The sequence below is a fragment of the Tursiops truncatus genome, chromosome 8, assembly GCF_011762595.2.
Source record: "Tursiops truncatus isolate mTurTru1 chromosome 8, mTurTru1.mat.Y, whole genome shotgun sequence".
In the NCBI taxonomy this organism is placed as follows: domain Eukaryota; kingdom Metazoa; phylum Chordata; class Mammalia; order Artiodactyla; family Delphinidae; genus Tursiops; species Tursiops truncatus.
Window position 1 is genome coordinate 48,518,519 of NC_047041.1, and position 13,345 is coordinate 48,531,863.

Consider the following 13,345-nt stretch of genomic DNA (forward strand, 5'->3'; position numbering starts at 1 on the left):
AAGGAATGAACCAGGTAAAGAGGAGGAGAAAGGGCTCCAACTTGAGAGAACACCATGCACAGAGGCCCCAAAGTGGGAAGGAGCATGGAGATTAATTTAATTAATTAATGAATTAAATGTCTTTGTTTACTCCAATCCTCTCTCCTAGACCTTGTCCCTACAATCTCTGCCCACGAAAACCCTTAAAAAACCCTCAAATCTTATCTTCTCTTGCTAACCATGACCAAAAAGTATCATCCTCAACTGAACCAAAGGATTTTTTTTTTCTGTAACATTTAAATGACACCAATCCATTACTGCCTTGTGTGGAAGCTATTAGCACACTTGTTCTATCCTCCCAGTTATATTACAAGTTCTGGGAGAGCAGAAGTCTTTGCATATAGTAGGACCCAAATAGTTGTTGGACTGAGTTATGTTTCTTTACATTCCTCACACATCTAGCCTTAAACTAACTAGCTGGCATACAGATATTTCTGTGAGTGAAATTAAAAAAATGAAAAATGGTTTAAAGTCCAATGAAAGGCAATGATTGTTAAGAACTGTGAAGGATCTAAGATCTTACCTATTTGCAAGACGACAAGTTAGCCTGCCACAGTTGCCTGGATGTTGGCAGAAGACATGAGGCTCCTGGGCCAGAGACAAAGGATGTAATTACAGCACAGCAAGCTGCCTGATCATCAGCATATTTGCATCAGTTCCCCTTCCCCTGAGTCCCATGTTGTGATGCAGATAGGCCCAGGTGTGTGCCTGAGTGTGCAGTGGATTGCATTACAGAGAGGAACCCTGAGCTAGAAAAACCCAAAGTTTTTATAATAGGCAGTAAGCATGAGGCTCCATTTGGCTCCAAAGGGAGACACTGTACTTCCCAAGGCTGTTCATTATACAAACTTCCTTAAAAAGAGAGTCCATAACAAAAGGCAAAGAGAGCCTCTGCTAACGAGCCATGCAGAAGCATGAGAGACCCATGGAGAATTACTTCTGAACATTGAGCAAAGTCAACAGGCATTAGTAATAAAAATAGCCACTGCTTGTTAGGTGTTCATATGTGCCATGTACCGAGCTGAGTATTTTATATGCATCAGCTCCTTTATTCCTCTCAACACACGAGAAAATATTAACACATTTATGGGAAAATATTTTTATCAATTAAGACTTTCAGCATACAAATGATAGCAACAATGGAGAATTTGGAAACACAGGAGCCTTAGGAAGGTCTCAGGAAGTGGCTAAATCTATTAGCTGAATACCACCTGGACTCTCACTCCATCCGCTATCTCTGCTTCTGCCTTTCTGTACTTCTCTGGCAAAATTGTGACTGTGCCAGCTCCCAAATTCACTTGCTGTAGTGCCAGCGAACTTCAGAAGATGATTAAGAATCCCTGAATCCAATCGCCAATTCCATATTCAATTCCAAAGAATATGATTGGCCCATCATGAACACTGTTTATTTGTGTTGGGGAGAGAATTTTACAGTAATATAAATAACAAGAGGTATAAAAGAGGTACACTTTTTTTCATAATCGTTACTGAATTTAAGGTAATTTGTGTTCCCACTTACTGATCTGTATCTCCCAGGCTGTGAGCAGCTGCAGCTGTTTTTATTAACAATGCCTGTTGACTTTACTCATATCGTTTAACAGAATTATAGTCACATTGGGGATATATATGTATATATTCAATTTTTCGAGTTTTATGTATATTATTAAAATTGTTTTCCAAATATGTTATACTAACATAAATTCCTGCCAGCAGCTTGAGTGACCCTATCTGATGGCTTATTTGGTAGAATTGATCATTATTTTTCAGAAAATCTTTAACAGGTAAGAATGGTCTATATTTAGGTTTTACTTTTTTTTTAACTGGTGAGATTAAACTTTTTTTTTTTAAGGCATTTATATTTCCTCTCTATTTATTTTTCTGTTAAAGCCCTGGCAGGAATCAACGTTCTTTTAATGTGCCTCAGTGCTTAGAATAGTGCTTGTCAAGAAGCTGACGCTCACAAAGCTTTAAAAGCAAACTCATAGATTGGCCAACCCAGTGGTAACTGTTTTACATCCTTGTAAGAATAATTAAGCCACTAAAACCTAACAATTGTTTACCATTTTAGAATTTACACAGAATATATTGGCACATTTGAACCCCACAACTACTGTGTGTTGTTATTTTCAACATTTTACCATGTGGGGAAAAGTCTGGAGTACTGAGGTCTGAGAGGGATAAAGATTTAAAATCTTGTCTACCGTAGAAACGAAGGAATTCAGCTTCCCTGAAGAAAGCGACTAAACCAAATACATTTCGTCCTCCTGTGCACGAGAGGGCGAAGCAGCAGTATATGAAGGAGCAAGAATGAGGGGCCCGCGGGACTACACTTCCCAGAAGGTCTCTGCGCGATCCCCCGGGATGCTCAGCGGCCGAGGACTGCACTTCCCAGGTTGCCGTGGGGCTAGACGTGACTGTGTCTCCCACTGAGCCAAACTGAAAATGGGCACTGGTTCTTCGGTGGGAGTTGGCTGTTGAGCTGTACATCTCATTGCCTGGAAACGGGAGCCGGAAGGTTCTCAAATAAGATTCCGCTTTCTTAGGGCGATAACAGCGTGCACGGGTTAGGGAGGGGCGGTGGGAAAAGCGGAGCCGCTCTGAACCATGCTATGGAACTGTGGGTCCCTCTGTGAAGAGGCCCAGCTTTGCGGGACATTGGTGTGAGCCTGCGCCGAGAGACGTTCGTGTGACAGGCCGAAAACTACACTTCCCAGCATCCTCGCGGTACCAGAACTACCTTACCCAAAAGCCTGAGCGCGATTTATCCAGCCTTTCGCCCTCCCCCGCCAGCTGGAAAGCCGAAGACATGTGGGGTCGCTGGTTAGGGCGGCTACTGCGTTCTGAAGGCAGCGGGGCCTGCCGGGTTTCAACTCCCCGCGGGCGTTTTTCCCCGGCCCTGAGGAGAGGTGAGAAAAGGCACCGCATCACCGATGCCTGCGTGCTCTGTAGAAAGACGGTGCCCGTGGTTCGTGCATGCTTGGGCGAGCGTGAGGCGAGGGTGCCACGCCTTCCAGCCCGCCCCGGGTCCTGGCGACCCTGCTTCCGGGCCTCGCCCCGAGGGATAGAGGCGGGAGGGTCGAGGACGGAGAAGAGGACCGCCTTCCTCTTAGATGGGCTTGCCTCTGAAGGCCTGGCTTCCCGCCTGGCTCCGCCACTAGAGCCCCGCCAGGCGTCTTTCTGAACCCTTCTCCTTATTATTATCAAATGGGGCTGATAATCCCCGCCCTCTCGTAGGTGTGTCGGGAGAAACCGTAAGGTAATCTGTGTTCGGAGAGGCCGTATATTTTTCGCGGCCTGTTCAGACTTAGACTGTGTTGCTTAGGTGCAGTCCTCGAACCCAGGTCTCTGGTAAACTACAGAGTACATTTCAGGTCAGGTCCGCTTTATTTTCGCTGATTTTCAGTACTCTGTAATCACCTAGTAGCCTTTCAAAAAAAAAAAGGAAAAGAAAACGGGAATGCCGTAACTACAAGGGTTGACTGGGAGGCGCAGCTGTTAGCAGTGTGTCCTGGACGTCTGACTTTGAGAGACGTTTCCAGAATCTTTTTTCCCCTAATTTTAAAACTCTTTAAGGTTGTCCGCAGAGTAGGCACTTCGTAATAACCATTGTCTATTCACCTTAAATCTTCAGTGCCGGGTGAACTGAGTCGCCCAGTACCACTACTTTGTGCTGTTTTGCTCATTGTTTCGTTTTACTCACCCAAGCAAGACTGCAGTTGTAGATCCCCCATCTATAAGACCGCTGTTTAGTTCCCAGGGTCCTTGGCAAGGTATTTTTACATATTTAGGTGTTTAGTATACACGCACATCATGATGGGCTTTACAAAATGGACGTAGCATTTTTTTGAACCCTGGAAAATCGCCGCAGCCTCAATCCTTTGTAAAGTTTTAGAGCTAATATGATTTGTGTCCCTCTTCATTAAACAAATATTTATTGAATGTTTACTGTACAAGTAGTTTAAGCTTGCCTCATAATGTCAGTAATCAAGGAATTTGAAAACCTTGACCTCTGACCAAGGGAAGGGTCTTAGTTAACTATCATCTAGTCCCATTCCCTATTTAAAGATAAAGGAAGGCACAGGAAGGTTTGTCTAAGTTTTGTGACCAATAGTGCTGGATTCCTAGTTCATTACAACTTCCCAAACTTAGCAGAACATCAAAAACACTGGGGGTGCTTTAAAAAACACAGGTTTTTTGGCCCTCCCGCAGAACTACTGAGTCAGTCTGGAGAGGTGGAGCCCATAGATCTCTGTGTTAGTTTATTATTTAATATATTAATCCTGATAATTCTCATGCATCTAGCAAAGCATACGTCTACAGACCAGCATGCAAAAATATATATTAATGATCACCCACGTCACTGAAGTGTTGCACCTCTGAAGTTAGCAGTAAATTTTTAAAATTCTTTAAGTATAGTTGATTTACAATGTTGTGTTAGTTTCAGCAGAGTGACTCAGTTTTATATATATATATATATATACACACACACATATATATATTTTTCAGATTCTTTTCCATACTTTATTTTTGTCTTTTTAAAAAGTTTTTATTGAAATATAGTTGATTTACAATGTTGTGTTAGTTCCAAATGTATAGGAGAGTGATTCAGTTATACATATATATATTCTTTTTTTACATTATCTTCCATTATAGGTTATTACAAGATATTGAGTATATCCATTATACTTTATTACAAGATATTAAATATAGTTCCCTGTGCTATATAGTAGGACCTTGTTTTTTTAATCTATTTTATTGATATATATAGTAGTTTGTATCTGGTTTGTAGTAGTTTGTATCTGGTTTGGGTTTAGTTTGCTAAACCCAAACCACTAATTTATCCCTCCTCCCACCCTTTCCCCTTTGGTAACCATAAGTTTGTTTTCTATGTCTGTGAGCCTGTTTCTGTTTTGTAAATAAGTTCATTTGTATTATATTAGATGCCACATGTAAGTGATATCATATGATATTTGTCATTCTCTCTCTGACTTTATTTAGTATGATAGTCTCTAGGTCCATCCATGTTGCTGCAAACAGCATTATTTCGTTCTTTTTTATGGCTGAATAATATTCCGTTGTACCACATCTTCTTTATCCATTCATCCATCAGTGGACATTTATGTTGCTTCCATGTCCTGGCTATTGTAAATAGTGCCACAGTGAACATTGGGGTGCATATATCTTTTCAAATTATGGCTTTCTCTGGATATATGCTCAGGAGTAGGATTGATGGATGATGTGGCAGCTCTGTTTTTATTTTATTTTATTTGTTTTTGTTTTTGTTTTTGTTTTTTTTTCAGTACACGGGCCTCTCACTATTGTGGCCTCTCCCGTTGCGGAGCACAGGCTCCGGATGCGCAGGCTCAGCGGCCATGGCTCACGGGCCCAGCCGCTCCACGGCATGTGGGATCTTCCCAGACCGGGGCACGATCCCGTTTCCCCTGCATCAGCAGGCAGACTCTCAACCACTGTGCCACCTGGGAAGCCTTGTTTTTATTTTTTTAAGGAACCTTCATACTGTTCTCCACAGTGGCTGTACCAATTGATATTCCCACCAACAGTGTAGGAAGTTTCCCTTCTCTCCACACCCTCTCCAGCATTTATTGTGTGTAGATTTTTTCATGATGGCCATTCTGACTGGTGTGAGGTGATACCTCATTGTAGTTTTGATTTGCATTTCTCTAATAATTAGTGATGTTGAGCATCTTTTCATGTGCTTTTGGCCATCTGTATGTCTTCTTTGGAGAAATGTCTATTTAGATCTTCCACCCATTTTTTGATTGGATTGTTTGTTTTTTTGATACTGAGCTGCATGAGCTGTTTGTATATTTTGGAGATTAATCCCTTGTCAGTCACTTCATTTGCAAATATTTTCTCCAGTTCTAAGGGTGGTCTTCGTTTTGTTTATGGTTTCCTTTGCTGTGCAGAAGCTTTTAAGTTTAATTAGGTCCCACTTGTTTATTTTTGCTTTTACTTCTGTTGCCTTGGGAGACTGACCAAAGAAAACATTGATATGATTTATGGCAGAGAATGTTTTGTCTATGTTCTCTTCTAGGAGTTTTATTGTGTCACGTCTTACATTTAAGTCTTTAAGCCATTTTGAATTTATTTTTGTGTATGGTGTGAGGGAGTGGGGTTTTTTTGTTTTGGGGGGTTTTTTTTTGGTTGCGCCACACGACATGCGGGGCCCTTAGTTCCCCAACCAGGGATGGAACCCATGCCCCCTGCAGTGGAAGCACAGAGTCTTAACCATTGGACCACCAGGGAAGTCCTGGGAGTGCCCTAACTTCATTGATTACCTGCAGCTGTCCAGCTTTCCCAGCACCACTTGCTAAAGAGACTGTCTTTTCTCTGTTGTGTATTCTTGCTTCAGTTGTCAAAGATTAATTCATCATAGGTGTGTGGGTTTATTTCTGGGCTCTCTGTTCTGTTCCATTGATCCATATGTCTCTTTTTGTGCAATACCATGCTGTTAGGATTACTTTAAACTTTATAGTATTGTCTGAAGTCTTGGAGGGTTATGCCTCCAGCTTTGTTCTTTTCCCTCAGGATTACTTTGGCAGTTGTGGGTGTGTTTTTTTTGTGGTTCCATATAAATTTTAGGATTGTTTGTTCTAGTTCTTTGAAAAATGTCATGGGTAATTTGATAGGGATCGCATTAAATCTGTACATTGCTTTGGGTAGTATGGCCATTTTAACAATATTAATTCTTCCGATCCAAGAGCATGGGATATCTTTCCATTTCTTTGAATCACCTTCAGTTTCCTTTATCAGTGTTTTATAGTTCTCAGCATATAAGTGTTTCACCTCCTTGGTCAGGTTTATTCCTAAGTTTTTGTTTTGTTTTGTTTTGTTTTGATGCAGTTTTAAAAGGGATTGTTGTCTTACTTTCCCTTTCTGATATTTCATTGTTAGTGTAAAGAAGTGCAACCAATTTCTGTACATTAATCTTGTATCCTGCTACCTTGCTGAATTCGTTTATCAGTTCTGGTAGTTATTGTGTGGAGTCTTTAGGGTTTTATGTATATAGTGTCATGTCATTTGCACATAATGACAACATTATCTCTTCTAATTTGGATACCTTTTCTTTTTCTTGTCTGATTGCTGTGGCTGGGACTTCTAATACTATGTTGCATAGAAGTGGTGAGAGTGGGCATCCTTGTCTTATTCCAGATTTTATCGGGAAGGCTTTTAGCTTTTCACCATTGAGTTATGTCGGTTGTGGGATTGTCATAAATAGCTTTTATTATGTTGAGATATGTTCCCTTTATAGCCACTGTGGCAAGAGTTTTTATCATGAATGGATGTTGAATTTTATCAAGTGCATTTTCTGCATCTGTTGAGACAATCGTGGTTTTTTTTGTATTTTCTTTTGTTGGTGTGGTTTATCACATTGATTAATATGCATATGTTGAACCATCTTTATGATCCTGGGATGAATCCAACTTGATTGTGGTGTATGATCCTTTTTATGTGTTGTTGGATTCGGTTTGCTGTTATTTTGTTGAGAATTTTTTCATCTATATTCATCAAAGATATTTGGCCTATAATTTTCTTTTTTGGTAGTGTCTTTGTGTCGTTTTGGTATCAGGGTGATGGTGGCTTCAGAGGATGACTTTGGAAGTGTTCCCTCCTCTTCAATCTTTTGGAAGAGTTTGAGAAGGATCAGTATAAGTTCTTCTTTGTACGTTTGGTAGAATTCTCCAGTGAAGCCATCCCAGTCCAGGACTTTTGTTTGCAGGGAGTTTTTAAATTATACATTCTAATTCACTTCTAGCAATTGGTTTGTTCGTATTCTCTCTTCTTGATTCAGTTTTGGTGGGCTCTATGTTTCTAGAAACTTGTCCTTTTCTTCTAGGTTGACGAATTTATTGGCATATAATTATTCATAGTATTCTCTTACAGTTTTTTGTATTTCTGCAGTTTCAGTTGTTATTTCTCCTCTTTCATTTCTTATTTTGTTTATCTGGGTCCTCTCCCTTTTCTTCTTGGTGAGCCTGGCCAGATTTATAGATATTGTTTATCCTTTCAAAAAACCAGCTCTTGGTTTTTTGTTTGTTTTTAAGATTATTCTTTTTGTTTTGTTTTGGCCACACCACGCAGCTTGCAAGATCTTAGTTCCCCGACCAGGGATTGAACCCTTGCCCTCTGCAGTGGAAGCGTGGAGCCCTAACCATTGGACCATCAGGGAATTCCCCAGCTCTTGGTTTTATTGATTTTTTTTCCTACTTTCTTTTATTTGTTTGTTTGTTTTTTGCAGTACACGGGCCTCTCACCATTGTGGCCTCTCCCGTTGCGGAGCACAGGCTCCAGACGCGCAGGCTCAGCGGCCATGGCTCATGGGCCCAGCCGCTCCGCGGCATGTGGGACCTTCCCGGACCAGGGCACGAACCCGTGTCCCCTGCATCGGCAGGCGGACTCTCAACCACTGCGCCACGAGGGAAGCCCCCTACTTTCTTTTAATCTGTTTATTTTCTCTCTCTTTCTCCCTCTTTTTTTTTTTTTTTTTTTTTTTTTTTTGCACCATGCCACATGGCTTGTGGGATCTTAGCTCCCCAACCGGGGATCAAACCCAGGCCCTCGGTAGTGAAAGCACAGAGTCCTAACCACTGGATCAACAGGGAATCCCTTTTTTTAAAATTAATTCTTTATTTTGTTTACTTATTTATTTTGGCCATGCTGTGACTTGTGGGATCTTAGTTCTCCGACCAGGGATTGAACCCAGGCCAAGGCAGTGAAAGTGCCAAGTCCTAACCACTGCACCACCAGGGAACTCCTTATTTTCTCTTTAATCTTTATTATTTGCTTTCTCTGCTGACTTCAAGTTTTGTTCTTTTTCTAATACTTTTAGCTGGTAGGTTAGATTATTTGAGATTTTTCTTGTTTTTTTTTGAGGAAGGCCTGTATCGCTATTAATTTCCGTGTTAGAACTGCTTTTGCTGTATCTATAGATTTTTTATGGTTGTGTTTTCATTGTCATTTGTCTCAAGGTATTTTAAAATTTCCTCTTTGATTTTGTCATTGACCCATTGGTTTTTTAGTAGCACATTGTTTACCCACCATGTAGTGTTTCTTTTTCTGTGGTTGATTTCTAATTTCTTGCCATTGTAGTCAAAAAAGATGCTTGGGGCTTCCCTGGTGGCGCAGTGGTTGAGAGTCCGCCTGCTGATGCAGGGGACGCGGGTTCGTGTCCCGGTCCAGGAAGATCCCACATGCCGCGGAGCAGCTAGGCCCGTGAGCCATGGCCGCTGAGCCTGCGCGTCCGGAGCCTGTGCTCCGCAACAGGAGAGGCCACAACAGTGAGAGGCCCACGTACCGCAAAAAAAAAAAAAAAGATGCTTGAAATAATTTCTATCCTCTTAAATTTTGGGAGGTTTGTTTCATGTCCTAGTATATTGTCTGTCCTAGAGTATATTCCATGTGTGCTTGAAAAGAATGTGTATTCTGGGGTTTTTTTTGATGTAATGTCCTAAAGATATCAGTTAAGTCTAATTGTTCTGTTGTGTCCTTTAGGATCTCTGTTGCCTCACTGATCTTCTGTCTGGATGATCTGTCCATTGATGTCAGTGCACTGTTAAAGTCTCCCACTATTATTGTATTTCCATCAGTTTCTCCCTTTATGACTGTTAGTATTTGTTTTATGTATTTAGGTGCTCCTATATTGGGTGTGTATATGTTAACGAGTGTAATATCCTTTTCTTGTATTGATCCTTTTATCATTATACAGTGTCCTTCTTTATTTTCCTTTATGAGCTTTGTTTTACAGTCTATATTGTCTGATATGAGTATTGCTACCCCTGCTGTCTTTTCATTTCCATTTGTATGAAGTGTCTTTTTCCCCTCACTTTCAGTCTGTGTGTGTCTTTGCCCTAAAGTGGGTTTCTTGTAGGCAGCATAATGTAGGTTCTTCTTTTATTACCCAGTCTACCACTCGTGGTTGGAGCATTTAGTTCATTGACATTTAAGGTAATTATTGAATAAATAAATATGTATTTATTGCGATTTTAAACCTTGTTTTCCAGTTCATTTTGTATTTCTTCTTTGTTTCTTTTGCTTTTTGTATTTCTTTTTGTGGCTTGATGGTTTTCTTTTGTATTATGCTTGAGTACCTTTCTTTTTGGTGTCTGTGAATTTATTGTATGTTTTTGATTTGTGGTTACCTGGTTTCCAAATATGTTAACCCATTACTATGTCTACTTGCTTTAGACTGGTAGTTATATAAGCTCAAACGCAGTCTAAAAGATCAACATTTTCGTACTCCCTTTGCCCACATTTTGTGATTTTGATGTCCTATTTTACATTTTCATGTTTATCCTTTTCTGTGCATTGTAGTTATAATCAGTTTCATAAAATTTTTTTCTTAATCTCTGTAGTGGTTTATTTAAGTGATTTACTTTCCTATTGTGATTTTGTCTTTCCTATAGATTCTTGCTTCTCTATTTAGAGAACACTTTTCAATATTTCTTTTAGGATAAGTCTAGTATTACTGTATTCTTTTAGTTTTTGCTTGTCTGAGAAATTTTTTATCTCTCCTTCTATTCTAAATGGTAATATTGCTGGGTAGAGTATCCTAGGTTGCAGGGTTTTCCCTTACTTTGAATATATCTTGCCACTCCAGGCCTGTAACGTTTCTATAGAGAAATCAGCTGATAGCCTTATGGGGGTTCCCTTGTAACTAATTCTTTATTTTTCTCTTGCTGCCTTTAGAATTCTCTCTTTTTAACTTTTGCCATTTTAACTATAAAATATCTTGGTGTAGGTCTGTTTTGGTTTATCTTGTTTGGGACCCTCTTGTTTCCTGTACCTGGATATCTGTTTCCTTCTTTAGGCTTGGGAAGTTTTCAACCATAATTTTTTCAAATACATTTTCAATCCCCTTTTCTGTTTCTTCTCCTTCTGGGATCCCTATTACGCATAGATTGGCACACTTTATATTATCCCATAGGTCTTTTATGTTGCTTTCATCTTTTTTTTTTCATTTGTCTTTCTGTCTGCTGTTCTGATTGGGTGATTTCCATTACTCTGTCTTCCAGATCACTTCTTTATTCTCATTATTAATTTCCTGTTTATTGCCTTTAGTTTGGTTTTCATCTCAGCAAATGAGTTTTCTAGTTTAATTGGCTCCCCTTTATAGTTTCTAGTTCCTTGTTAAAATGATCTGTATTTCTATCAATAGCTATTCTTAATTCCTTAAGTATTTTTATTACCTCCTTTTTGAACTCATTGTTTCTTCTTTCAAGCTAGTTCTCTTGATCCTCTAATTTGGGGTGGTTCTTCTGCTGCTTAATTTTACTTATATTTCTCTGACTGAATTTAGGAGAAACAGTTATCTACTGTGGTCTTGAAGGGCTGTTTTTATGTTGGTGTGTCCCTGCATAGCTTCCATGAGTCTAATATTTTTGCTGTGAGGACACTTTTTAGTATGGATGCCTGCCACATATCCCCTCAGTGTGTTCTGGTCGTTATCCTCTTGATAGGGGGGTGTGATTGGTGTTGTGGTAACCAGAGCCTGCACTGGATGTTGAGCATCGTCTCACCTTTGGTCTGGTTGTCACAGCCCTGTCAGGGGCAGGGTTTGTTTGCTCCCCAGTTGTTGGAGTAGAAGCCCCTAGATCCATGTCTGAGCTGTGGTGTAAGGTAGGCAGGACCGGAGCACTTCTTCTGGTAAAGGAGCCACTGAATATGCCTCCGCAGGAGCTGTCCACCAGGAAGTGCACTCTGTCATGTTGCCTGTCATCCGTGTGTGCTCACAGAGTACAATGTTGTTGTCACTCTGTCATGTTGCCTGTCACCCCTGTGTGCTCACAGAGTACACTGTTGTTGGCACTGCGCTTGGCCCCACCTCAGCTGTTGGAATGCAGCAATCAGCCCAAATGTCCCTCAGGTGCTATGCTCACAAAGCCACCAGCACGGGTCCCTAGTGCATTTCCATTGCAATCACACAGGCACCAGTACTGCTGTGGGAGCCACAGAATTAGCCCAGACCCCAGCCCCATCTCTGTGTGCATGCTAATGCCAGACCTGCCCCAGCCATGGGAACACCAGTAAACAGCTCGGATGACCCACAGGCGCTGAGCTTACAAAGGCACCAGCATCATAAATCTGCCAAACTCTCACATCCTTGGAGATATTGCTCAGGTTTCAGCCCCACCTCTGGGTATGGGCAAGCCACTGGCACTTGCACGTTCCCAGAGCTAATAGAGTCAGAGCCATACCAGCTGTGAGCATGCTGATAATCAGGCTGCTATGGTGGGGTATTGCCTCTCCCTTCACACATGCATTAACAGTGGGGCTTCTGTGGCAGACCCAGGCTCCGTTCTGCACACACTCCCAGTTGCAGCCTGGACCACACTCCAGCCACTTTGTGCTATCTCTTCTCGGACAACATCAGTCCTCTCCCCGGGTCTGTCTGCTGAAGCTCGAGTTTCAGCCCCCAGCCCCCAGGGGCACTAGCAGATGCGCATCTCAGGATGGGGAGTGCAGTGAAGTGGCCAGCACTGGCTATGCTGGTCTCTGTTCTGCATGCTGCAAGCCAGTTGCTGCACTATTCCCTAAGTCTCTGAAGCGCCCTATCTATTCCAGCTGATCTCCCAGCCAGTGAAGGGGGTTCCCAGAGTGACAGAAGCTTTTTTCTTTCACAGCTTTCTCCCAGGCACATAGGTCCTGTCCCAATTCTTTTTTTTTTTTTTTCCTTTAGTTCTACTGCATTACATGGTGATCTTTCTTGAAGCTTTGATTGTATCAGATCTGCCAGTGTTCACTGGGTATTCTGTGAGAATTGTTCCACATGTAGATGGATTTTTGATGTATTTGTGGGAGGAGGTGAGCTCCACGCCCTTCTATTTTGCCATCTTGATCTCTCCCCTGAGACAAATATTCTTCACTTGGGCCGTCTAAGAAATGATTCTTAGTTTCTTTGCATGTGATTTACATAAAAATCACATGCCTACACAAAGTATTACCAGCTGCCTCTGCAGTTCTCCTACTCAGGAAAGAAAGCAGACCACTGTCAGAGTGAGGGAGGTGAGGGATGAAGAGCAGCAGCTATGTGTGGACTCTATAGTTTGCTTCAGTTTTACATTTTTTCTCAACTTGGATTCTTTGAAGAGCCAAAAAAGGTACAGAGTACAAATGTTGAAGAATATATTTATTATCGTTATTGTTTTCATAGAACTTTGGCCTATAGTGGCTGCTTTGACTTAGAAATCTGACTGTGCATCAGGGCTACCTGTTAAGATTTTAAAGCATTATAGGCTTGGACTGTACCTCAGAACTACTACACAAATAACTCTAACAGTTATGTTTA

At 41.2% G+C, this 13,345-nt stretch overlaps 1 protein-coding gene across 4 annotated transcripts in view; it reads left to right on the forward strand.

Annotated features, from left to right (window-relative positions):
* The first annotated feature begins 2,437 nt into the window (after nt 1-2,437).
* Nucleotides 2,438-13,345, forward strand: part of CCDC90B (coiled-coil domain containing 90B) — a 52,913-nt gene continuing 42,005 nt past the window's right edge. Inside the window, exon 1 of one of the 4 annotated variants that reach the window (XM_073808355.1) lies at nt 2,438-2,945. In XM_073808355.1, coding sequence (XP_073664456.1) covers nt 2,846-2,945 — 100 coding nt within the window. In that variant the 5' untranslated portion in view covers nt 2,438-2,845. The remainder of the gene's footprint in view (nt 2,946-13,345) is intronic. The other 3 variants (XM_019948705.3, XM_033862179.2, XM_019948706.3) reach the window with 3 other exon arrangements.